Genomic DNA, 27,842 nt, shown 5'->3' with positions numbered 1-27,842 from the left:
TGAGCCTTGCTCCCCGTTACTTGGAGCTCCGCCGTGCCTTTTGGGATTCTTTCTAAAAAGCAATTAAGTGGTCAATTTGCACCAGTGCTTTCGCCGGGGGGGGGGGGGGCGAGCTTGAGCCTGTATTTTTGTGAGGGTGCAGTACTGTGTGTGTGTGTTTTTTTTTTTTAAAGTGAAATTTGTTTCTAATCCCCTGCTCTCAATTGTAATGTCTCATCCGTGTCCGTCCACCATTACTCCAAATATTCTCTCTACGACGTATTATTGATTCTACAAAGTTTTTTCTCTATTCCTTCTCTTTCATTTCAGGCCTTCAAGACGCCTTGGAGATCAATTGTGACTTCGGGACCACTGTGGGCGCTTCTCATATCTCATTGCGGTCAAAATTGGGGCTTCTGGACGCTACTGACGCAAATACCTTCTTACGTCAACGCTGTGTTCGGAGTCAACATAAAAAAAGTGAGTGAACTTTGATTTTGGGCATTTGAATATTTGTAAGAAAGTACTTGAAATATGGTAGAGTATAAGAAACCATGACATAAATAATTACGATAGCTATTGTATCAAAAAGTGAAAACGAGGAGCTACTCAGAAGAGACAAATTGAATGCTTATGTCAACGCCTTAATACAACTATTCCAGCTCCTCGCTTGTGCGGGATGCATTCGTAAAACTGAAGGGGCATCACTGCTCTTTCCCAAATACCTGATCAGCATTACACGCGCGCAAAGCGCCTTCATAAGTAAGTGCAATCGTTTTGTTTCTGCATAAATAAATGTGAAACCAAGATGTAAAGGCAGAAAAGGGTCATCAAGAGGATCAATTAGAATAAAAATTGTCCAGCATATAAAACAGAAATCAGTTATTCTTACTCCAAAATAAAGTTTTCATTTTAATCGGAGGTAAGCTCTAAGATATATATTTTTTTCAAATTTTCAGAGTGGATTTTTGTCAGCACTACCGTATGCTTCAAGTTTTATAATGGGTTTTGTATTTTCGGCGATCGGCGACAGACTAAATAACCGTCAAGTTTTAACGAGGACAGCGTCTAAAAAGATCTGGAACTCCATTGGTATGTATAAGAACACCATATTTGGATAGATATAACGATCATCGGCGTAACTGAATGAAACGTTACCTAATTTCATCTGAGTTGATACGTAATTTGTATAAAAATAGGCAACATTCTGACTTGAAATTGTATGAGATTATTCTTCATAATCTATTGGAAATTCGCACAAAATTCCTAGCCTCTGGCTCCTCACATTTTGTGGAAAAATAAATATATATATTATTAGATCACGAAGGGAAATTACACTACGTGAAATGCGGGTGGGATTATTCTAATTTTTTTTTTTTTTTTTTTTTTGGATGAGGGGAAAAATTTGCTACAGTGCCCCTATCATGAGGGTCGCCAAAACGCCCCCCCCCCCATGAATGGAAATTAGACAACGTGAAATGCGGGTAGGATTATTCTAAATTAAAGTATAAATTTGACTCTCGTAGATTCCAACTCTCAAGTTGGTTGTAACTTATAGAAAAAAATATGCGACAGATTTTAATAAAATTGCAAAATTTTGCAGTAAACTTACAACAGATTGAATTTTTACTCTTATGATCAATTTCCCTCAATATTAAGGGATTTCTTTACGAGAACCGTTCGTCGGCCCTTCCATGTGGAAGGATATAAAATAAAAAAAATAGCAACCTGACTGGGATTTATGCAATTTTTTCCGCCATCATTGGAATTAATTACAATCATTTATCGTCCCTTAATTGGGAAATGGAGATATATGACCTGGAAATAATGAAATTATGAACGCTCTGATTTTGAAAAATTTCATTTAATATTGCTAATTTTTTAGAGAACGTATGGATTTTCTTCGGAATTGTTCTGAAAATTTTACTAGCAATCCACTCACACGCGCGTGCCTGGAAATTCTAAGCGGAGATATATATCAGTTTTCTCATAAATAAATTTTTTATCGGAAAAAATTTGACAGCATTCGAATGCTCGCATAGAAGTCCGAGCATGGTTATGCATGATAGCCATACATAGTGTTTTCTTATTGCAGAGTGAAACCTTTCAGTATTTAGGTATAGGTGCATTTTTTGTCGCAAGTAATAAGTCCCTCTTTTCTGATACTATCGACTTGCTTTTCTCACCACAGCCCTGTGGGGTCCGGCGGTGGCACTTTGCATGCTGGCGTTCGCTGGAAATTACGAGGTGTTGGCACTTTCGCTGCTAGTCGTGGCCGTAGCACTAAATAGCGCCGTGAATCTAGGCTACCTGTCCAACCATCTGGACCTTTCACCGAACTTTGCCGGTACACTAATGGGTATTACAAACGGTCTGTCCAACATCACCTCCATTTCCGCTCCTCTCTTTGCTGGCTTCGTAGTCAAAGACCCGGTAAGTCCCACGAACATAAACTAAAAATTGAAACAGACGTCACATTATCATCAGTCGATGGTGAAATCACCAATCGTGATATCACGTCCAAGTTCAAGCAATGAAAAAGTGCGCGAGATAATGGGTGTGGAGAAGGACATCGTGCGCGATATCAGGTCCAAGCAGTTGGTCTGGTATGGACATGTGCGAAGGATGGCAGACGATCGGTTGCCCAAGCAGGTCTTCGATTGGGTTCCTCCCGGAAGGCGACGGCGTGGACGTCCTGTGAAAGGTTGGTGACAAGGGGTGGAGGAGGAGATCAGAAGGTGCCAAGTGCCTGATGATCTCGGGAGGATAGGGGCCTTGGCGATTGGGCGTCGCAGAGCGCGAGGCGGCGCTATAAAAGCGGATTTATGGATGTGTATAAATACCTATCTTTAAAAAGTTACTTACACTTCTTCTGAAAAGTATCCGCGAATTTACCTACATGAGAGGCTTGGAGGACAAGACGCATAAGTATAGTTTCTGTTATTTCAAAAAATACGTGTTTATAGTTTCAAAGTTACAATAAGCCTTGTGGCGGAAAGAAAGTTTAAACTCACATGTTGATGCTTTAAAGTTGGATTTTAGATGTGAGCTGTTCACCGAATATTCTTAAAAACTAGTTTTAGTTGAGTTCATGAATATCACAATTTTTTCAAAAACTGCACGTGTGCGCCTTGTCCTCTAAGCCCCTCAAATGATCTCAAATAAAAGTATCGAAAATTTCGACACGAAATTTTTGTTCGTTTTATTTTCCTTTCATGTAACCAAAAACAATTAAATATCATCAGAGTTTCTGTATTGTTACAATGCTGATACATATTTTCACTTCAATAAAAGTAAAAACTGGAGCAGATGGTCAAGAATGATGACACGCAGTCCTACAGCATTCCTACAGCATTCCTACAGTCTTGTAAGCGATAATATGCGTTTCACGCCAACTAACCGACTGCACTGCGTTTGGCGCAATGCGAGTAGTATTCATGCAGTCTTGTAGGCGCTAATATGGGCGCACTGTTTTGCGCAATGCGCGAAGTATTCCTTAAGTCTTGCAGGCGCTAATATACGATTGACGCCGGCTGCACTGTGTTTGGCGTGATTATTCGAACTCGCGTTAGAAAAATCACGGCGTCGAATAATAGAGCTTAATGATGCCTGTTTTGTTTCGACGTCTTATGAGCATTCCAACGTTGCCTTGTTTCTCCCGATGAAATATTTTTTCGATCATGTAGCATCGCGTCCAAGATATTGGACTCCATGCTCATCCTTGCTCATCGCTAAACGTCTCACTTCTTTGCTTGAGCATGAAGTCCAAAAGCAAGTAGACCTCCCTTAGTTTTAAAGTTCATCATGATAGAAAATCGTATACTTCGCTTATCTAATCTAACCTAAACTAACCTAACCTAACCTAACCTAACCTAACCTAACCTAACCTAACCTAACCTAACCTAACCTTACCTAACCTTACCTAACCCAACCTAAGCAATGCACAATTTTTTTCGAGAACAAATTTTTTTGTCTTTATTTCACAAAAATTGTCTTAATACATTTTTGGACCCCATGCTCCTATATTGTCGGAGAATACCTGCGTCCCACAATTTTGGACGCTATGCTCACTTCGATTTTTTGAAAAAATTATCCCTAATTAAAGTGAGCATGGAGTCCAAGATCTTGGACGTGAGGAGCAACCGAATATCATATAGCTGAGCATGGAATGCTACATTACCATTTTTTCCGAGAAAAGATAGAAACGTTCTTCATACTCACGACCATTACTCAATCTTTTGCTTCCATTTATCATCAAGAGGTAAGACATCGATGACTTGTCAACAAACTAACCCAATAAACTAGCGTTAACATAAAAATGCGTTTATTTTCCAACTGTTACCTGTTTTGCCAAACTTCTACCTGAAATTAACTTCATTTTTAAATTCGCACATTCCTGTAGCAGATGTTAAGGTTTCAATTTGCGCAATTCTTCTGCCTTTTTCGCGCAATCCTCAAATATTTTCCTAGACCTTTCGCGCAATCCTGGACTACCGCTAATTCGTACATATATTTTAATTTTGTTTTTCTCTCTACTCTGTTTACGTACCTCGTTAAAAAATCTGCAGGTACTTCAATTGCAGAGGTATTGATGGCTAAAGATACTCAGTAGGCAACGCTTAGGCGTAGGCACCTCTATGAAATAAAGAAATTCTACCACTACTATACCTACAACTTTCTTTCTACAATATTAAATTTCCGAATTGATCAGTTTTTCTTTTTTTTCTTATTTAGACAAGATATAGTTCTACGTTTGACGATATTTTAAATTCTCTTGTTCCTTTTTTTTTCTCGCAGAGATCGCTTCTTCAGTGGCAGATTGTTTTCCTGACGTCAGCGGGTATTTTCTTCGTAGGAAACTTGGTATTCATCATTTTTGGCACGGCTGAAGTTCAACCATGGAATTCGCCAAGAGGACAACGAGAATCTGAATCTGAACCTGAGGCCTCTCCAAGAAGCGAGTGAATAGGAGGGAGACACATCGTCTTCACATCGTGATATCTAGTTCCTTACTCTTTAAGAGTCGCGCCTCTTTCCAATACATCGGTTAAGCGCACGTGTGCCTATCATTACCAAATTATTGACATAGGTAGGTACTCAACAACTTGCGGTGGATAGGCGTCTTTAATGTTAGATCCAGTGCCGTTTTCTGAATAAAATATGAGAGGAAGCTGTACCGGCCCCGAGACAATTGGATGTAATCGCAACAGAGATTGCGCAACATCCTCTCCTACTTCGCCTTCAATTTTCGTGGTAGGCCAGAGAACATCCTCTCTGCTACGATGGAATCTACCCGAGGATTCGTCGGCTGTTGCGCTCGTGAGGAATTATGCGAATTATCGCAACTATGGCAAGCTCTACCGGTTGGCCTATTTCTCATCAATTTGGTGCTACGGCTATCTACTTTTTTTCAAATGAAGTCAGAGGACTATTTTTAGTAAATATGATTAAAATGACTTACCATTCTCAAATTTCTTCAGAGAAGCTGCGCCTCACAAAAAAGCTTACGGGTAACGCCACTGGCAGCACACCATTTAGTACCTACGTGTATTTACATAAATTTACTGAGACTAGGAGGTGCGCCCCCTGATCACTTTGCGATCCAACCCGGCGAAGCGCTTCGCGCTTCAGGCGTCGTACGTTACTCCTACAATAGAGTAAGATTTGTACTTAAAAGAGAAGGGGATGCCTAAACCTCGCCGATTTGGCGTCTCGTAATTTTAAGGAGGAACGCTCCCTTGTAAAGAGAAAACTCCGTAAAACGGAATTGAATACTTCAATCTGCAGACATGTTCTAACAGCTAGTTATTAGAGTTATCAATTAAAAAAGCATGCATGTGTTGCGCATTCCAAATCTAAGTCGAGAGCCCATTTGAACGTATTTCTGTCGAATGGAACTATGTGCATTAAGACATGAGCCCTGAGATCCATAAGAATATATGCATAACAGGGCTCACGTCAGGATGCATCAAAGTTCTGTTTGACAGAAATACGTTCATTTACCCTTCACAGGAGCTTACCGGTGCTGGAATGGAGCAGCTGCATAGGATTGACACTGTCCTGGAGGGATGGGTGTATCAATCTCCGGGGAAGGGGGTTACAAGAAGTCTTGAAGCATTGTTTTTCCAGTGAAAAAGCATCAGCCAACTGCCCAGTCTCTTAATAAAATGTACCATAAAAAAAAGGAAAATCATGATCGCCGGGTGACATATCCGGATTTCGTTTTGAGAAGGGAGCGAACGTTCGTTTGTTTAAGAGGGCCACTGACCAGATGGGCAGTGATTACAGGATATCCTGGGGTAAAATTGAGGCTCGAGGATCATTCTGCGGAGACTTTTTGAACAATTTTCGGGAAAACATTCAAAACTTTACACTATGTCGAAAAACGATTATACTGATGTAAAAATGGGCCTGTTGCATGCGAGAGATACAGCCGCGCGAATAGACTTTTTAGAGGTTAAATGACACGAAAATTACGATGGTCACATTAAAAAAGTCTGAAATACACTCCTTACTGCGCAATTTGCGTTGTTAGAAACGCGCTTTTTCAAATTTCCCGCGCCTGGGGGCAGTTTTCTAATCACCGGAAACAAGCAAACGGCGGGCTCGGTGATTTCCGGAAGATGCCGAGTCGTTGTTGTTGTTGTTATTTTTTCCTTCAGTTTGTTTACAAACCCAACGTGATCTCCTACAGTGGTCCATATACGCTTTATGCAGTAACCAAATCGATCAACTTTTAAATATCCAACGCAATCCTTCTACATTCCATTTCACGATGTCACGAGCTCCGATTTTTAGGTTATGTTGTCAGTTTTAGTTGACCGGAAATAGCCGCGAGTTGCCGTTAATTGTTTCCGTTAGAAAACTGCCCCCAGACGCGGGAAATTTGAAAAAGTGCGTTCCTAACAACACAAATTGCGCAGTAAGGAGTGTATTTCAGACTTTTTTAATGTGACCATCGTAATTTTCGTGTCATTTAACCACTAAAAGTCTATTCGCACGGCTGTATCTCTTGCATGCAACAGGCCCATTAAATCTTCTCTGACAAACCTATCAAAAATGTAAATGTCCTAAGAGTTGCATTGCCTCTCCTCTCCCATACAATATCAACATGTATTATGAACCCTCAAATGTCTGAAAAATATAGGGTGCATGAAAGAAATAATTCGACGGTGTGAGTCGGCAATCACATGACTCGGTTTGCGACGTCGCAGACTTCCTGTCATACTTTATTTTTTAAACAGAAAACTACTCAACGGCACTTACTTAAGTAAAACTGCCGTTATTTTTCTTCTCTGTGTGAAGAAAATTTCGCAAAATCTTCGAGGAATGATGACACTTTTGTTCTCCTTTGAAACAATAACATAGAGGCGGAGATTTTCAGACACCAGAAACGAGTTATGTGATTGCTGATTTACACTGTCGAATTGTAATGCTTTTACCTAACGTATTTCTGCTGTAATTTACTGAGAGTTGTATTCTTATGTTGTCCTAAACCTTTGTAAGAACCACTTTAGAATACTGAATTTTTTGTAAGAAAGCTTCATTGCAAGCTAGTGAAGTTTCACAAAGGTAGCAACATTGCAATTCTCTTTTCCCTTTCTGTTAACTTAACAGTATTCAAAGTGATCAAGGTATCCTTAAAAAAATTGTTTGCCAAGCTCAGAGGGTGGTAGGTGATTTTAGGAAAAATGCTGATTATTTATAATACATTCAGTATATTTAAAAATTGTACACAAAACTTTGTTGGAAATATTGTTCTTGAATCCTTTACTTTCTTAGTTTTATTAGCTTCTCATTCATTTTATAACCCTAGTTTTCCTTAGAATGAAGCTGTATTTTAGGGTATATTAATTAATGTCCGTTAAAACATGTTCTTGTTTTAATACATTTAAAATAGTATGTGTTTACAATAAAACAAGATTATGAAAAAATCAGAAGTGAGAGGTATACGATTTAGAAAAAAAGAAGAAAAAAAGGGGAAAAAACTGAAACGTTTCAAAATTGAATGATGACAAATAGTGAAAGTAAACTAAAAATGAAACATTCAATGAACAGAAAATTATTGGGAGCTTTTTATTATGGAGATGAAAAGAGCTTTCTCATATTTTAATGAAAACTGCAACTATGAACAAAAAATGCTGAAAAAATTTGAAGTCAGAAAATTAGGGGGCAAAATGGTCATTTAACTTCACACACAAAAAAAATGTGTTTTCATAATGATTGTATGTTGTAAAGTTTATTTTAGGCTTAACAAAAATATAGGGATCAACTTTACTACTTTATAAAAGAAAGTTATGCTACAAAGTTAATGGACGTTTTCGTGTTACACAACTAAGCGCAATCAGTTTGTACCGGTTCCAAGAGGAATTTGGAAACCAATCTTGTGAGGAATGATAAGTAAAAGTTGACAAATGACCAGAAAATAGTGCAATGCTACCAATGTTCCTGTCGAATACCTAATTGTTATTAAAAATTATCAGATCTTCAAAAAACATGGACTATCAGGTGCATAAAAGTGCTTGAAATCTTCAACCAGTTCCAGGTAAATTTGAACAAGAGATATTGTTTATTGAAAGCTCAATTCATTCTAGTTTTTAGCAATGTAATTTCCCTTCTACACATTTCATTAGATGCCAACAATTTTTTCACAGGACAGAAATGAATCACCAGAAAAAAGCACGTCATAATATATGTATGTCTTGAGAACATCAATATGTAACTACACTGCCAAAGTACTCTTTCACAAAAAAAACTGTGGAAATATGTGTAATTGCATATTACTATAACCCTGGGTCACACAATCAAAATAAAATCATCAATCCAAGAGGGTCACTGCCACTATTGGCTGTTCATCCACTGCCATCAAATAAATGCAGGCCGCTACAGTTCTATAGAGTATCATGTTCTCATTGCTTAAGTAGAGCAAAGGTTTTGAAGTCAAAGCATTTGTTGCTTAAAGCCGGAACCAATCAGAGCTCTGGAAATTTGACCGTGTTTGAATGCATGACCCAAGTATTTGGCTTTGCATTAATGAAAAGCTATTTTAAACTTTACATAATGCAGTTTAAGCTAAAAGTAGAATCAAACTACTTAACTTTTTAACAAGTGGCACTTAAAAATTAGAACATGTGGTACATACAGTCACTGATATTAATGCTGTTGGAATTAAAATAATAAGAAAATTTACAACCTTTGCTAAAATCTCCACTTGGCAGCTAAAACAACAGGGATCCATGATAACAAATAGAAACATGTGATTTGGTTTGGTTTTAGAAAAAATAAAACTAAATAAATGAAACTGAATAAAAACAAAAACTTTGCGACTAACATTTAATTAAACTTTCCTATCTGTCAACTACTGAACTAGGTTCAAATATAATGAAAATTATCTAATTCAGTACATAATATACAATTTATACAGCCAGTCAGTCAACAATAAACATAATAATAAAGCTTCAGCTCTTTTAATTGCTCATAAAACAATAGACATAATGTACAGGCTTTAATATTTTAAAGTGCTTGTCTTAGCCGCCTTGACTTCATGATTCAAACTGGGGCTAAGTTCATTTAAAGGCAAATTATTTGAATATCAGTTCAATAAAGAATCAATACAGGGTTAAGAGAAGGAACATATAAAATTTAAGTGAACCGATGGGATAATATTAGAGGTAGAAAAAAAAAGGATAAAAAAAGGAAGAATTATAATGAGTCTGTGTAATGTTCTTAATGTGAGTAGCAGTAGCGTCCAATGGATGACATTTTAAATGAGATTGCAATGTAAAAGCCTTGATTTAAGGTTGTTATTTCAGTACCTATTGCCGATGATTTTCACAGCTTTTGATGCCTCAGTAACACAAAACTAACTTCTACTGTAGCTCATGAAAAACATTCTTAGCTACAACCAAAGTAAAGTGAGAAAAAGCTGAAATCAAAAACTAATTAATTATTTTATTATCAGGCTAGATTCTGGGTGCACATGCCCCACAACAATAATTGATTTTTCAAGCAAACAAATCGGATTGCACTTTTCAGAAAGTGTCTAACATTGTAAATCAGATCCTCTGTGATAAATAGAGCTAAAAATGTGAATAATTCTGAGTGAAGGTTGCTGAGAAAGACAGGAAGGCTGCAGAAAGGATACAATTATGCTGCTGCGTTTGTGGTAGTAAAATGGTCAAGTATCTTTGATAAGCCAAGCTCTTAAAATGAGCTATTAGAGGTAATTTTTGAAATGAATGGACCTCAACAACAAAAATCATTAGTCTTAGATGTACTTATCAACATTTCCAGAAAGTTAAAGGTCTAAAAGCAACTATCGATATAAATTACAAACACAGGAAAAACACAAGGGATATATCATAAGTGTTAAATAGGAGTTGTAAAATAAACACTATTGCTAAGACTGGCCAAACGTGCTCACTGACCCTCAAACAATGCCCAACATGATTTTTATGTAATTTTACCCTTTGAGGGTCTATTCACTTGGCAATATCTCTTGCCTGCAGCAGACCAATTAATTCCTGTTCGAGTCATATTTCATTGACCTGGTTCTCCAGTACCCAATTTATTCTGAGACTCTTCAGTGGCGTGGCAAGAATTGCAATATATCGATTGTTATGCCATTTAAACCAATGGAAAAGGATCAATAAACAGGGTTTTTGCAGCAAACACCTTAATAAGCCCCAAATCGAATCGACAGTAACACCTCTGATAATGCCACGTTCCTTAGCCCCGTGGACAAGAACCGAGGAGGAAAAATCAAGTAATCAGTGATCGGTCGCGCTTCGGGCAGTCTTTTTAGTCCATGCGTAATTTTTAATTTTTATTTTCCGGTTTTTTAACTTTTAAGTGTTTTAACATCCTAAGTTTATCGAATATAGAGCGCGCACTATAGTGCTAGTAAAGTGGTGAAGTGGCCTGAAGATGGAATAGGTATATTCCGAAATGTACATAGCCTGAAGGAAGAGAAGAACAAAACAACCAGGAAGAAAAAATAAATAAATCAGGTAATACCTTAATAAGCGATTCTGTATTATAGGTTTAAATGGCATAATAATCGATACATCACAATTCACGCCACGCCACTGAGACTCTTTTAAACTTTGGTAAATGTTGAATAGATACTTGTCACTCAAAAATATCCACTTATAAAAATAATTTCTTAATTTTTATTGATAGATTTAGAAAAAAAAGTTAGCACTAGGTATTAAATTTACACTTCCCTTGGTTAATTATTTAGAGTTTCTCTTTTCCACGAAATAACCTAGGAAACAACAATTGTTCAGTACGATGACACTTAAGAATCACTAATTTTTTGGTAAAACAGATAAGCATTACAAAATTTTCATTTTCCCAAGTGTTTTATACTTTCAATGTTCTATGCTTGGAAACTTCAATTATTTTTTCACACCTGGAAGAGAGGTGAGTCGAGTGGATTTAGACTTCACCGGAAAAGGAGTTAAAATTTTCACAGGATCAGGATTGTTATTCAGCCTAAGATCTTCCTTCAGACTTTTTTCTTTGGCACCTCTGGAAAAGAGAACAAAATAGTACATTAAAATACATAAAGATAAGAATACTGTAAGTAGGAAGTAAAAAAAATAATGCATGGCATATGCAAGCACAAAAAAAAATGATAAATTATTACATTTGAATAGTTTCAGGTTACGTTTTTGCTCTACTTTTTGAACTTACTTGTATATATATTCGATGAGAGATGCCTTTTAATAATAGAAAAATTAGGGATTTTTTTAGTAAATTTTCATGGAATAGTAGAAAATATCTGATTTTATGACCTGAACTGAGACGCCAAGGTTGGTGAGTTCAAAAATTTCATAGGTTAGATACGCATCATGGAAGGGTTCACCTCTGTTTTAAGTTAGATTCTTCACTCAAGCGCTCATTCCACGCACCAACTAGAGGCTACAAAAAGGCCCATCGATGGAATATTTGACTGTTGCATTTCAAAGATCGTTGGCCCGGCTATATTTGAAGGTGACCAATGTTCAAGAGACACATCATAGATCAGATCTTGAGATTTTTAAGGTATTTCAAGCAGAAATGGCTGAGAAATTAAAGAACTAGTGCCAGTTTGAGAGCCTTAGTGTGTGCGTGAGACAGGGGTCTCAGAGAGGAGGCTGAATATATGAGACAAGTTGCCGAGATAGTGGACTGGAAACTATCTCCTCAAGGCTTAAGGGATCCACACATAGTGGCAACCAAGTTTTTTGACGAATTCTGAATTTCCACACCTTGTGGGTGCTTCATTTGATAATGACAAATTGTCAAAAGATACTTACAAATACCGGGTTAAGTCCTCTATATCGACCAACATTGAGTCCTGACCCATGTGCAGCTCATCTCGTTCCATTAGCATTTTCACTAAGTCTTCATTTAAAACTTAAATAAACAGAACAGAGAAAAAAATTACTGAGGAAAATGGTTGCCACAAGTGAAAAAAAAAAGAGATTAATGTCAGAGTGCTGATATAATTATGATCATTTCAGCCATAGCGGCGCATAATTGATAACTCTCGCTAGACCAAACATATCGTTCAAAACATGATGATTCCTACGATTATTTGAGCTGTTCTTTCCAAATTTTGTGTCAAAAAAGCCGGAAAAAAGCTTGAAACATAGGTTTTATACGTCGAAAGCCGAAGAAATTGGTCGATAAAAAGAGGGTTTTACATCGTGACTCGTATGGGAATAACGCAATCATCGAACAAAAAGATGTGATCTCATCACCTAACCTTGAAATTCTATTCCACGGAGAATATTTTCGCTTTTACAGATCCCAAAAATATTGATTTTTAGCAGCAGAGAACGAGGTCAAAGTTGCCAGAAAAATGGGCCTTAAAAATTGCATTTTTTAGAATATTGTAGACTGGAAGAGTGTCATTGCGGTTTGTTGCGCTGTTCTCTTCGGTATTTTAAGAAAGCACACATCCTAGAGATACTATATACCAAAGCACAAATGGTACAAACCGGTACAACCATGTTTGTCAGATGCTTTTTTGAGGTGACCTCCAATTTCCGCGAAAATCAGATGTGGAGGTTTCAAGGAACCACGGTACACTGTAAAGCTGTCGATGAAATATTTCATTACTAATTCATGTTTTAAGGGTTTTGAAGGTTTCTAATAGCATTTTTCGCTCTTTCAATACTTCAGGGAGGGAAAAGGGAGAGGGGGAGGCCGACCAAAATCACACAGTTAAAAATTTGTTGTGGTCAATAATTTTATTGAGCCCGGTACATAATGATAATCATTCTACATCAGTTCACGCATTCAGCTCAAATAAGTCTGGCTTTAAACCAATTTGGCGATGAATATGAAAATTCTACCATCTCATTGTACCTAAATTTAGAGTAAGTTGACCCTGGCTTACACCATTATAACAGATGAAATGTCGACTTCACTGTTAGACTTTAGTTAATGTAATCTTGTGTGCTTGAAATCACTCTGATAACTAAATATTGGCTCTTTTAAATACAGCTGTACCTTTAGCAATACATTCCTTTTAAACCCTATTGCCATTGTATAAATAATGTGTTATTTTTGGCAAGTAACTGTATCTTGAGATAAGTACGAGCCGGTTCTAGATATTGCGTTATTTTGCCACATTATGATTGATCCAATCACCAGAATTCAATATACATTCCTCCTCCACTTCTAAGATACCACCCTTGAGCACGCATGATTGCATAAATTACGGTCCACCGGAGAAGTTGACATTTCATCTGTTAAAATAGTGTAAGCTAGGGTCAACTTACACCAAACTTAGGTGCAATGAGATGGTAGAATTTTCATATTCATTGCCAAATTGGTTTAAAATCTGTCCTATTTGAGCTGAATGCGTAAACTGATGTACAATGATTATCATTATTTACTGGGCTCGTATTACATACATTATCATCATTATACATTATCTACTTACTTTCTATCTGAGTGTGCAGGTCATTGACAATAACTTGCAGCTGAGCTACATTCAGGTTTGTCAAAAGTTGTCTGCTGAGCCTTCGCCTCTCTTCTGGAAAAGGTACACCTACCTGAAAAAGGAAGTCTCAGTGTAGATTCAAAAAATTCTTTAATTTGTAAGTTTTGGGTGCTTTAAGACAAAGACCATCCATAATGAAATACCTAACCGCCATGAGTTTCCTTTGTTATTAGGAACTAGAAACATCGCTCTTTCGATCTCAAAAATAAAAAATTGACACTTGTAAGGGGGACCTTTCGTGTCCTGAGCAAAAATTATTATTGAGTCAACCAGAAAACTATTTAAAGTGACAAGATGTCTCTTTGAAATAACAGTTACAGCAGTTTGAATGATAACACTTCTGATATACATACATGAATTTTATTGATAATTTTTCTCTATCGCTCTGATTGATTAAATGACATGCTGAATTGTTCCCTCACCAACCAAGCCCAAGCATTGGAGGATAAAAAAAGAAGAAAAAACCTGTAAATATACTAAGCAAGGCTAGAAAAAAAATTAATTACTTAATTGATTATTTGACACTAGATCAAAAGTATGAACACAGCACACACACGAAAGTGTAAAAAAGTAGCCAATGAGTGCTAATTTAAAGAAAGGAGAAAACCGATGTTTTAGGAGAAACATGTAAAATATTTTGAGCACAGAAGGAGTGCTGGGTCAAATTAAATCCTTAAATTTCCTGATACATGTTACCTGACAAGTAACACAAGAACTATATATACCTCATTACCTCAAGCCACTTTCGAAAAATTGTCATTTTCGACATCTCTTGCGTGAAAAAATGGATCTTCATTGAGCTGGTTCAGTATCACTTGCGAACATTTCATTTTTCTATAGGAGAACTGGCACTTGAATTTTCTTGATATCGGTGATTTTTTTCCTACATTTATAGACACTAAAATTTTCAAACAAATTCATGTGATGGTTCCCACATGAGAAGATAAAATGTCCACAGAAGTACTGAGGCAGCGACAACGAGATAGGTTCCTTTATATGAGAGACGACAAAGTATAAGCAGAAGTAAATCAAAAAGTTAGGTGCAAGAAGGCCCTTATCTAAAAAATTGGAGTTTGAAAAGGTTGCTTTTGAAGTTTTGGACAGTACTATTTTTCATTCATAAAAATTATTATTTGGTCATAATATTACAAGAAAATTTTTATACTGGTCACTTGTTTCCAACTTGAAACTCCTTCAGAATGAGCCTTGTGAAAAATAAAATTAAATGATGACCCACAGGAATTTTAGTACATAATGAACTTCATTTGTGACGATTTGAGATTAAACAAGATGGAGAAACGCACAGTTTGTAAGCACAGTTTTTTTTTTTTTTTTTTTCATTTAAGATTAAACCAACTGATTTTTCTCATGATTTAAAGTTACTTCAGATGCTTTTCTCAATGATTATACAAATTTTCAAAGGAAACTGACAAAACAGAGTGGATATATTCTCATGGTCGAAATAAACCAGCCAAAAACCTTGTCCCATAAAGTGTTTCTTGTGCTGTACAGCTTAGGTTTGCTTGAGTAATGAGCACTGATAGGAACATTTGAAATTACATAACTGAAATTCTCACTCGATGATAACAGCTGCTTAGTACGCAATCTGACAACTGGATGACCCCTCAGATATTGGATCCGGTTTTTTACATAGCATATAAAGAACCATTGTTTTCATCTAAAAAAGGGGAAGCAGGGTTTGAAAGGAAATTCCAATTTTCGGATGCAAATAATACAGAAAGGATAGACGAAAAACATGAGAAGATTAGAAAACCAAAAGGGCCAATTAAAAAAGAAAGGTTTGAGAACCATTATAGGTAAAATTAAAAACATTAAGTTCAAAAAACAAGGAAGATGGAAAAAAAAAAAAAAAATATGCAGTACACTTATTGCATGATCATTTTCAAGTTGGTTTAGGTTAGAAGGTCAAATTGAAGAAAAACTAGTGAGGAAAAGAGAAACTTGGGAGAGGAGGGAATGGATTGGCAAAATTTGCTCGAAGAACTGATTGAAAAAGTAGGTAAGTATTAATACCTACTTACTATGAGTTTTTTTTTTAAGAAATACGATTTTACAGACTCCCTTCTAGTAAAGGTAGAGGACATTACTTTGCAAGAGAATTCTGAGAAAAAAGGAGCATTCTGTCACCTCTCATCTTCATATCTTCATTAAGAATTGATGCGACTGTCTATCAAAAGGGCTATCATAATAGAAGTGAAGAACATTGATTAGATATGATTCAGTGCAAACTCACTTTAACAGAGTAAACTCAAAGGAAAGAAATTTTTGAGGGATCAATTTAGAAAATCTTAATTATTGTTGCATTTGATCTCCAGTATCAATGCATGCGCTCTCTGAAAAAAGCATTGGTCGAGACAAAGGTATTTGCAAATGCCTATGAGATATTAAGCAGGTTATGTTGAATAATCTCATCATGATAGTAAGGGTTGGTTTCCGGAATGCTCTAATTCTACTCCTAATGATTAAACCAAGTTTTCCTCTGTGACCTGGTTACAAAACTTAAAATGATCAACTTTCTGGTCAACATTAATGCATGTAAGAAAGATTTTCCTGTCTGAGGAGAGAGGAAATAGGGTATGATATAGAATGCAAGTAATTGTAAACACATTCAATATTTTTGTCGTAAGAATAATTGAAACATACTTTAGTAAGACTGGCACGTAGCATATCAGTAATAGGACTAGTGGTCATCCTCTCTCTTTCAATTTCCATCTGTCTTCGAGCAGTTTCCTTCGCTTCTGCAAGTGCTTGTCTGGCATCAGCTTGAAGCTTGGCCTGTTGAGTAAAAAAGTCCGTCTCTACTTGCATTGCTTCTTGCGGCACCGGTTGCGTCTTATTGTTAAACAGGGGACGGACAGTCTGGGGAAAAAAACAAAAGCATACATTAATAGCACAGCAAGGTCTGAGGATTGTAATAAATCGATCAATGGCTATACATATATTGGATACTGCGTACATACAGAATATCTGCGAAAAAAAAGTTTGATAAGTTATACTTTCCTACATGCTGAGCTTGACAAACTAACTCTCAATACCTCCTAAATCTGTACATAAGTGGAGTAAAAATCTGATGAAATAACAACTTAATCTACGGAGAAACTGCTGTAAAATATAAACTATCAAATACATAACACTGAGTGAAAAAAACCAGGACGTTTGAGTTAGTTACAATATCATTTTCAACTAGAAAAAAAAAGCAAATAAGAGATGTTAATTTGTTGTTATTATGAAACCAAGTGTTGGTCTGGTGCACTGAAGACTTGGAAATTGAAAGATTTTTATTTGGAAAATAAATACAATTCTTAGATAGGTAATTGATGTGAGGGGGAGAGAGCAAAAAAACGAGAGGGTTATCCAAAGTCTCTTTCATTATTAATTTACTCCTTGGATTCTCCATTTTGGAGAGTAGGTAACAGAATCTGAGGAGTTAGATCTATCACCTAACACGATTAGATATATTCAAAAGGATTGTTAAAAAATGAAGCTGACATTAGGTACTGACTTTTGAGGTGAGAGGTTTAGGAGAGGGTTCTGAAAGTTCTGATTGGGATGTTTTGCTTGACGCCGTTTTTACTGGCGACTCCTGATCTGAGCTTGGTGATTCATTGTCAGACATGGTTTCATTCATAAAGCAAATCTGTAAATTCATCCCTGAAAAATAAGAAAATTTACAACAATTAGTATTGGGAAAGTTATTCACTAAACACTGATGTCACACTAGTAGGTGAAACTCTGCCGCGATTTAACATGTGTTCTAATGGGAGAATGCATGACACATGTTTTTTTGTGCTAATATCTTTTTAGGGGTTGATCTGATGCAAAAATTCATAAAAACCTTTTTGAAAGAAGATAAAATTTCACATCAGAAAACTGCCTAATTCATAAATTACATTGTCTGATAATTGAGGAAATAAAAGCTAAACACGACTAAATACCAAACATTGTTATCCCACTAGGATTCAAAGGCACTGCTCATGCAACTTCGGCCGATCGACAGCTGCTCTGATTGGTAAACACGGCGATTACTCTACTAGTTTGACGTCACGAAACCAAGTAGTTACGGCCTCTCCATTCTCATAGGCAACAGTGGAAGCTACATTGTGGCTCAGCTTTCACGACGTAATTTCATAGGAGTTATGATTACTCACCATTTTGCAGACGGGACTGAAGACTAGGTTTCTTCCTGGGACGATTGTTCGATGGAAACTCTTCGGTGTCACCTGAGGCAAGCCTCCTGCGTATTTCCTCTCTGTCATTACGCCTCTGAAACACACATGTGAGGGAACATTGAGAACTTTTTTTATTACTTCCCTTCAGCAGAGGTTGAATGAGAGAACATGCAAATAAAGGAGGTAAGAACAAGAAGGCCTTGTACTGCAAAATCACTCTAGAAAATCAGCTTCTTTAGTTTATGGTTGGTTAAAGGAATCTAAATCTTTACGAACCAGAAGCTGATGATGATACTCAAATTCCATGAGATTATATCACATGGCAACAGAACTTAAATCAAATATTGTTGCGTTCAACTCTCCATCTAACTTTTCGTCTGCTTTTGTCAGATGAAAATTTGAACCATGAGGATTGTGCTAAACAGTTCAATAAAAACTATGCAACCAACTGTATAACCTCAGCATGTGATCAAAACATAACATACTTAGTCGGTCTGATTACATGCTGTTAGGGCATCAAAGAGAAAACAAAATAGCACCAGTAATAAGTACTTACACGAAAAGAATTATTTAAAATGAATTTTGATCTTGGCAAGGATATCTGTTCTTCGTTATTCACAGACCTAGCAAATCGATCAACTATATCATCATCTGATTCTTCGTCCGAATCAACATCTAGAAAGGATCCGTATACCAGTCTGTATGGATCAACATTGCACTGAGAATAATTTGTTCTGCATTTCGGATAGTTATTGATGTTATCAAAGTACAACGGATTTATGTGCGCTGTGTCTTCCTGTTCGATTTTTTCATCATGTAGACTCTTGGGTGATTCTTCCGTCGTCGGTATAACTTTTCTCTTAAAAGCTCCCACCGATTCAGAAACTTTCATTTTGAACTGACCCATTGATCTGTCAGAAGCTGTCAAAGTTTTGAAGCTTGTCACTATGTTCTCAAACATGATGACACTCAATAGAAAGTCAGTTTGTTGGTGTCGACTTGGGAAGTAGTCATTTACTTAGGTGACACTTCGGAAGTTGAATGATGGTCATAAAAACTATTACATTTCACAAGAAAAACTAGTATTATGCGTTGAACTTGTTATGGAGGCGTGTGCTACTTCCACATTCGCGAAAAATCATCACTACGAAGGTTCGTCATCACTTATTCGCACTTTAATTACTAATGATGTTCGAAGCAATTTAACAAGACTGGAATAACAAATAATCACGACCAACGGATCCTAATACAAATTAATAAGCAAATTCGCGAAGAAGGTTTCAAAACTAAATTCTCTAATCACTGACATCCTAATCAACAACCCAAACAAACTCATGCATGAGTCAGCTCATGTAAAATGAATAGTAAAGCTGACTACCTCTCTATACTATTCATTCTACATATTTTGGATCTGTGTATTTGGCGGGAAATTTGAAAAAGCGCTCGTGCCGCCTCTTTAGCGCAAAAGTGAATTCATTTTCATGCCCTTGCACAGCGAGCATGCACTTGCACATTATGAAGACCAGGGCCGGATTAAGGGGGCGGCAAATTTTTCAGTTTTTTTAAATGTAGGTTTAAAAATAAAATCGGATTTAGAAAAAAAAGAATACAAACGAGAAAAGGCTACAAAATCTCTCATTTCCTGAGAGTATAGTAATTTCTAATTTTGTCCTCTTTCAAGTGACCTACAAGAAACAGCACCTTTAATTAGTCGAGTTAAGAGAGAAACCAAACACAGAATTTGGCCTGGAACGGCGCGACTTAGGGAGAAATGATGACGAGGACTTGAGATGATGAAAAGGAGAAGCCCTCGGCGCGGCGATCGGCATGTAACACATATTAGCGCCTACAAGACTGCACGAATACTTCACGCATTGCATCAAATACAGTGCGGTTATTGTGGTCAGCGTGAAACGGATAGCGCCTACAAGAATGCATGAATACTTCACGCATTGCGCCAAACACGGTGCGGTCGGCGCGGCACGGTGGCGGAAGTTAAAATCATTAAACCAAATGTGTTTGTCCTTTCATAATTTTTTCGTTCATTTCTTATGAATGGAAGGCGTTGTCCATTAGAGATAAGTTTACGAAACTTAACTTTCGCGCAAAGTTCCGTGACCTTTTGCTAGTAGTGTTGACAGGACTTTCCCCAAAAATGTGTTCAACACGAGTAAAAGCGTCTTATGCATTCCTCCCCGGCTGGCACATTCACTTGATGGTTTTTGTTGATGTTTCAAAACGAATGAGAAGGGGGCGGCAAAATACAGGCGGCCCATGGGCGGAAAGTAGGAAAATCCGGCCCTGATGATGACCTAACAGAATGAACATATTTTTCACTTCAACTGTGATTTATTGGACAACATAGCCTCTCTCTTTCTCACAAGGAATGATGCATAACAAAAAATTGAATCAAGCTAAATAAATCTCATGACAGAACCTGCAATAATTATATTTTTCACCGTATTTTCAGCCTTCTCTGTTTTTCTATCGCAACTTCCTTGGCGATCTAAGGATAAGCAGGCAGGAGTTTGCACCATTTACACGGCTCCACAACATAGTGGGGTATATTCACTAATAAATATTTAATACATTTTCCCGAGGCTACATTCAAACGTGAGCGAGTGGTTTACATTTATTTGAAGACATCTGAGATGTACAGTAAATTAATAGTAAAGAGTTTGGTGGGCAACGACAAAAATCAGAAGTATAGACTCTACTCACTCGACTATTTCGAAAATGTCAGCTCGAAGGCAAACCTATAGTTTGAATAATGTTGATGGACCGTGTAAATCTGATTGCTCATATGGTTTAAGCCTGATTATGATAGTGCTCGAACACCAACTTAGGGCAGCCCTGAGCAAAAATTGGCGATAGGAGCTGCGTTTCAAAATACCATAGGAGTTCTTTTAGCCGACTAAAGAAGGCTATTGAAAATCATATAGCTGGCTGTAGGAAGCGGAGCAAATCATATAGCCGAGCTATACGAAGCTATAAAAAAGTATACAGTCCGGCTATAGTTCCTATCGCCGGGCATTACACTTAATCGCCATGGCTATAAAAGCTATAAGAAATTGTGTAGAAATTCGTGTGCTTTGGAAATCATTAAGTTTGATACGGAACTACCTTAATGTTTACAAAACACACATTATATTTTCCTTTAAAACATATTTTTTTTTCATCAATTAAAATGAGAATAATCCATACAGAGTGTGCAAACATTTCAAAATCATGAGTTGAAAAACGCTGACTCCGCGAGATTAAATATTAGAGCCTAACACAAAGCGGAGCGGCGACGCACTGGCGCCTACAAACCTAACAGGGATACTTCACGCATTGCGCAATGCGTGAAGTATCCCAGTTAGGTTTGTAGGCGTCAATGCGCGTTTCGCGCTCTCTGCCCGCCCGCCGCGCCGTAGCGTGCCACGGCGTCTGAAGCAACTATTTCACACCAGAGGTATTGCACAGTATCATAAGAAATTGAATGCGCTCCAACATATTAGGAATGACAGGCATCCTTCAAAAGTACGGAGCTTTCCTCGCAAAATAAATCAAGATACTACGGCACAAAAAGAGAGCGGTAGTCCAAAAACTAACTAAGTCCTAGTATCCGTATTTAGTAACATTTAGCATAAACTTTATCGTCTGACTGTTGCTTAATCGCCATCGGCTATAAAAGGCTATTGGAAATCTTACAGCCGGCTTTAGGTCCATGGTATTTTGGAACACAGATTCTACTGCCAATTTTTACCGTAGAGTACATAGAGTCGTAATGTAAGTGGGTGAGCTGGCGCCACTTTTAAGCATTTTCCAGGTCCCGAATTCCGAGACTCCTGTGTGACGCCGGGTCACTTTTTCGATACATAATCGATTGTTTGCGATACACGGGTACCCGGCCATCCGATGTAAACAAAGAAGATAGGGATCACCACGTATTCCGCACCGCCATTTTAGATCGAACTTGTATCGAAAAAGTGACCCGAACTCGGCGCACATCGGGCTCGGAACTCGTCCAGCAGAACGTGGCGCCAGCTCTCCCACTCACATTACGACTCTATGTACTCTATGATTTTTACCAGGGAGGACACAGGAGAAAACAAGATTGAATATTATTTAGTGTACAATAAACGATCAAGCTGAATAAGAATCCCGGGGAGGCTGAAATTATACGACGGGCATAGAGACCACGCACATTGGTGCTTTGCCTTTAATTTTTGTGGTAGGCCAGAGAACATCATCCGCGTAGCGGGTGGTTATTATACGAAGGTTTTTTGCGTCTTTGTGGTGCTATAAATATTATTGCCTCTTAGTTAATTTATTAATGAAGCTTCAACTTGATAATTTAAACGATATGTAGCTCTGTTTTTCTGTACTTACGGAGATCAACGATCAATAAAGGAATATAACGAATGGTAATCTTCCAATTATGATTCACTTCCCGAATATCTTTGGGAAAGCAATTAAATGCGTCCATGTAGCTTACAATCATGACTAGATCTGGAAATCATGTGCACGAGAAAAAAACCAATATTTATTTTTCTCCAGCAGTTTTCTCGAAAAATGATATTTCCCCCTCAAATTACGTAAAACAAGTTAAAATGAAAAGTTTTTATCTGACTGCCTATGATAATTTTTGTTTTCAGTTGATTTTGTGCGTTTTTTACATGTTTTGTAACCCTGCTCTAAAAGACTTAAATCGGTCGAGGACTACCAATGGTTGCATCTGGCACAACGGATAAAGAATCGGAAGAAGAAGAAAGAAAATAGGAGGAGGAAGAAGACGAAATGGAAGAAGAAGAAAATGTAGAGGAGACAAAAGAAGGGAAAGGAATAAACGAACAGAAATAATTATTTATTTTCCTTCATATTTCCCTTTCTCCTCCTTTTCCTCTCTCTCTCTATTTCTTCTCTTCTATCCTCTCCCCCTCTTCGAGTCTTTTTCTTCTTTCCCTTCTTCTCCATTTTCCTCTCTTTTCCCTCCCTTCTTTTTTTCTATATGGTCAACTTCCTCTTCTCCTCTTTATCCTTCTCTCCTTCTCGATCTCTGATGCGCCCCCATCAATCTGACAAGTCCTACGCGTCCTGTAAATGCATGGCTTTCTTTTTCATTTTTCTTCTTTTCTCCCATTCAAACCCCATGTTAATATGCTCCTACTGCTCAGTTATTCACTTATTACGGCAAACCTCGGGTCTAAAATATCCGTGTCGATTAGACATGGGTTAAGTATGACGACTTTTCAGTTGAGTTGCGAGCCTTGTTTCTAACCATTTTGGTTTCCGCGACTTTCCGTTGCCCCTCTGAACCTAACCACCGCGTATGAAACTCTACTACATTCATTTATTTTTTATCATGTAGTAAGTCTGTTCCAATTTTTATTATGTTTAATATTCCATGTGCAAGTACGTACAGTGGAGAGATCGCCAAGCGAATCGAGACTCTCATGCGAGTCGTAGGTGAGTGTGTACAAATCCAGGACGAATCGGGAGTCCTTCTTGTAGTGGCGACGGTCGATCCTGCTGCAATGCTGGTTGCCCCACGGATTCGTCATCACGCTGGTTGCCATCCTAACGCGCACTGTCGCACTACCCCAACACGCACTGTCGCACTACCGACAACCGAACCTCACGCACACGCTGCACTGCGTCACCCTGTCATTCGGGGTCCATCCTCACTGTGACATCGCCGAGGACTGCGGAATGCCACGCAACAAAAACAATGACGATGTAAGCCGGGAGTCAGTCGGAGAGGGACTGATGGAGCCTGGTTGGAGCGAGAGAGACGGAGTCGGTTCTGGTCGGATACGCCCGGCCCCGGCCCCCGGCCCCCCCCCCGGGCCCCCCGCGGCCCCACCTCGGGTGCTAATCACTCGTCTTGTGCTTGTCTATCCAACGCCGCGCCTGCCTCCGGCCCGACCGAGGAAAATGGCATTGCGTGGTCCTTGCGTCGAGCCCCTCTGCATTGCCGATGTTACTCGCAAACTCCGATTTTTAAGGAAACCTAACTCTTGCGGCGCGGCGACTGAAAATCAGGGAATTTGACACTACACGGAAAATAATGATATTGCTGATTTAACCATTTTGTGGTTAAAACAATTTCCGACATGTTTCAATGTAGATTTTACAATGAAAAAATGATAATTTAACTACCCTCGCCGTTAAATTACGTTTCCACTTTTGTAAAATGTACATTTGAAACTTGTCGGGCACATCTTATAACAATTTAATCGTTAAATCAGCAATCCATTTTATCCGTGTAAACAAGTCCTGGAAAATGTCAGAACTCTTGTTTGGCCTAGGGGCCGTCCACTTATTGCGATGCCAGGCTTTTTCTTGATTTTTTTTGACAACCCCCCACCCCACCCCTACCCTTCCTCCATGTCATTTTGGACTACCACTCTCTTTTTGGGCCGAAGTATCTTGATTTAATTTGCGAGGAAAGCTCCGTTCTTCTGAAGGATGCCTGACATTCCTAATATGTTGGAGCGCCTTCAATTTCGTATGCTACTGTGCAATACCTCTGGTGTGAAATAATTGCTTCAAGCGCCGCGGTACGCTGCGGCGCGGCGCGGCGGGCGGGCAGCCAGCGCTGAACGCGCATTGGCGCCTGCAAACCTAACAGGGATACTTCACGCATTGCGCAATGCGTGAAGTATCCCTGTTAGGTTTGTAGGCGCCAATGCGCCGCCGCTCCGCTTTGTATTAGGCTCTAATATTTAATCTCGCGGAGTCAGCGTTTTTCAACTCATGACTTTGAAATGTTTGCACACTCTGTATGGATTATCCTCATTTTAATTGATGAAAAAAAAATATTTAGTAGGTAAAGGAAAATATAATGTGCGTTTTGTAAATATTACGGTGATTCCGTACAAACTTAAGGATTTACAAAGCACAATAATTTCTACTCAATTTCTTATAGCCTTTTATAGCCGATGGCGAAAAAGCAACAGCCAGGCGATAAAGTGTAAAGCTCGGCGATAGGAACTACAGCCCGGCTGTATAATTTTTTATCGCTTCGTGTAGCCCGGCCGTATGATTTTTTCCACTTTCTACAGCCAGCTATATGATTTTCTATCGCCCTCTTCAGTCGGCTATAAGAACTCCTATGGTATTTTGAAACGCAGCTCCTATCGCCAATTTTTACCAGGGATGTCAGGTCCCTTGAGTTCTCCCATAAGTACCTGATATCAATTCAGAACAGCTCATGATGAGAAAATGGAACTTGAAACCTGTCTTGACGTTCCCGATTGCCACCGATTTTCAGGCGAAACGGGAATGTACTCGCGGGTAAATAACGTTTGAACTCAACAGTTTGAAACTACCTGAAGTCTTTTTTTTGACCTCTCAAATGCTCGTTTTATATTTGTCTTATTTGCATGACAGAATAGATGAAAAGATGTATTCCTATGACTGCGGCGACGCGGTATACCGACACGAAGACGTGACAACATCAGCATTGAGTTATTTGCGGAGAAAGTGTATTGAATTGCGGTATTGTACCACGTCTTTTAGCTGCAACAAGGAACCGTCTATCAATTCTACTCATAGAGACTAGCATTACATCGTGGACTGAGACAAAACACGATAACGTACCTGCAGATTAAAATTTCCCTATTTTGTCTTAAATAAAATGTGGAATGGAATCTACCTTGATACTGTCGTTAACTAACTCAAAGTTAGCTCACAAAAATATTTATAGGTTCAATCAATTGCCTGATAATTTTATAAATTATTCGCGTTCTACGTATTTAAAAAAAGAGAATAATAAATAATACGTAAGAACACTAATAAATTTTCATTTTCTGACTGCAACGTGTTGCTCTCATAGCTCGTTTTCTCTCCCCCCCCCCCCAAAAAAAAAAAAAAATGAACGAAACATTAACATGAAACAAACTAAAGGATTCATAAAATTTGCATCAGCTAGTGTAGCTGTCAGTGCATTTTACACTGATTTTCGGCAGTTTAAAAGAAAATTGTGGAAATGAAAATTGTGGAAATGAAAATTATTGCGCTTTTATTTTCCTAAGGCTTAAGTCAATTCATAAGGAGGAGCCTTAGAAAAATGTGACGATCTATCAAGATTTTGAGGCATACCATGTGAATTTCTTCATTTCCCTCTCTCTAGATTTTCCCCTTATTTTGTGAAGTTTAAAGAGAGATCACATTTTGTAGTATTGCCCTCTTAATTTTCTCCATTTTGAGACCGATTCCTCTTTTTTTGCAGTTGTAGCCAATTTCCCTGGGTCGGGATTGTGACCTCGAACCAAAATAAACTGATTGCAGCCACGCCATCAGATTCTAGAACATAGAATCTTTGGACCGTGGTGCGGCATCCGCGTTGCCTAGTTGAGCTCTGCCGTGCTAAGGAAACACGCCGTATGAACATTCTAGAGATGCCAAATTTCCTATGATAAAACGAGTATTTTGGAAGGAAGGTATGCATATTCTTCCTCGATGTTGTCAGACTTTTTAGATCAAAGTCCGAACAATATTGTCTGAAAAGATGGAAGAAAAATATTCACAACTGTCCCAGTAAATTAGTATTTTATCAAAGGAAATTTGGCAACATCAGAAGGTTAATACGGCGTTTTTCCCTAGCATGGCAGCACTGTTGTCAAATTTACGAACAGCTAATCTTGTATAAGTCATACTTCTGGCAAACTTGGATACCTATTTTGGAGAACCGGCAACTGTGTATAATTATGAACTGCGAGAGGAATTAAGAAAAGAAGGTTAGCCGATAGCACGAAAATGTGAGTATGGGGTAATTTTCTGGGGTCAGAAGGAGAGGGGAGCCTCGCTGTCAAGTAGTGATTACTGTACCACTCCCAATTTTACCGTATCTTCATAGCAGCATTCTTGATTCGGCAAGTCTTAAGGGGATGATGCGATGGGGGGAAGTCGGAATAAATGAGCACGGTAAAGCTACTAGGTGATGAACATTTTGTCGTGCATGTGTGTGCAAGGACGCTTGGACCAACAATTAAGTTTTAATTAGCGGGCAGTAATTCCAAATTTGTGTCCCTTTATTTCATTAAGATATGTTTTTCTTCGCAATTTTCTCAAAAGTTGCGCCAATTTTCTCAGTACGTCGATGATTGCTACCAAATTCCATTGATAATGGAGTTTCAATCTGCATATTGTAGGTATTGTATTCGATAGTCGATCACTGTGCAAGGGAAGCTATCATAAAACCACTGAAGACTTGTTTCTCATTTCTTAGTTTAAATGCGATCATCTCAAACCCCACTGAGAAGATTTGTTGTTTTCGTTAAAAAATTCAAAAGTTAGAATTTTAAATTGAGTACGATGAATGGAAATAATTGAATATTCTAAATAATGTGGCAAATAATTTGAAAAAAGATGTTTACATAATACCTCATATTAGCTGAAACTTTGAAGGGTAAAAACTCGAATCCATCCACGTGTTGAGCATAATTAACAGGGACAGATTCAACTTCATCGAAAAATATATCCTCGCGCTTAACTTACATCATACTACCTAAAAATCTTTCAACCTAATCTACTTCACTAAAACTTATGCTGCTTAAACTTCAGATGCGAAGTGACCATTCTGATGATTGTTCAGTTTCTTAAACGCATGCAAAACGCCTTCAAAAAGGTGCTTATGCAATTCCACAACGACGGTGTTCGAATAGTTGTATCTTAAAGTCAGAGGA

The 27,842-nt window shown here is 38.0% G+C and overlaps 2 protein-coding genes across 5 annotated transcripts in view; one reads left to right on the top strand and one right to left on the bottom strand.

Moving 5' to 3' along the window:
* Positions 1–7,752, top strand: part of LOC109031614 (putative inorganic phosphate cotransporter) — a 28,915-nt gene extending 21,163 nt beyond the window's left edge. For all 3 annotated transcript variants that reach the window (XM_019043211.2, XM_019043214.2, XM_019043216.2), the window contains 4 exons: positions 310–459; positions 939–1,071; positions 2,171–2,412; positions 4,777–7,752. In XM_019043211.2, coding sequence (XP_018898756.2) covers positions 310–459; positions 939–1,071; positions 2,171–2,412; positions 4,777–4,944 — 693 coding nt within the window. In that variant the 3' untranslated portion in view covers positions 4,945–7,752. The remainder of the gene's footprint in view (positions 1–309; positions 460–938; positions 1,072–2,170; positions 2,413–4,776) is intronic.
* Schip1 (Schwannomin interacting protein 1) overlaps positions 7,678–27,842 on the bottom strand; it is a 93,079-nt gene continuing 72,914 nt past the window's right edge. The window contains exons 6-12 of one of the 2 annotated variants that reach the window (XM_072306078.1): positions 18,148–18,262; positions 17,502–17,650; positions 16,643–16,858; positions 13,919–14,030; positions 12,282–12,381; positions 10,996–11,511; positions 7,678–10,653 (exon numbers count right to left, since the gene is read on the bottom strand). In XM_072306078.1, coding sequence (XP_072162179.1) covers positions 11,379–11,511; positions 12,282–12,381; positions 13,919–14,030; positions 16,643–16,858; positions 17,502–17,650; positions 18,148–18,262 — 825 coding nt within the window. In that variant the 3' untranslated portion in view covers positions 7,678–10,653; positions 10,996–11,378. Of the gene's footprint in view, positions 10,654–10,995; positions 11,512–12,281; positions 12,382–13,918; positions 14,031–14,120; positions 15,657–16,642; positions 16,859–17,501; positions 17,651–18,147; positions 18,263–27,842 lie in introns of those variants that run through there. The other variant, XM_072306079.1, reaches the window with a different exon arrangement.

This window comes from Bemisia tabaci, chromosome 1 (assembly GCF_918797505.1).
Source record: "Bemisia tabaci chromosome 1, PGI_BMITA_v3".
In the NCBI taxonomy this organism is placed as follows: Eukaryota; Metazoa; Arthropoda; class Insecta; order Hemiptera; family Aleyrodidae; genus Bemisia; species Bemisia tabaci.
This window is presented reverse-complemented; position numbering and strand designations above follow the sequence as displayed.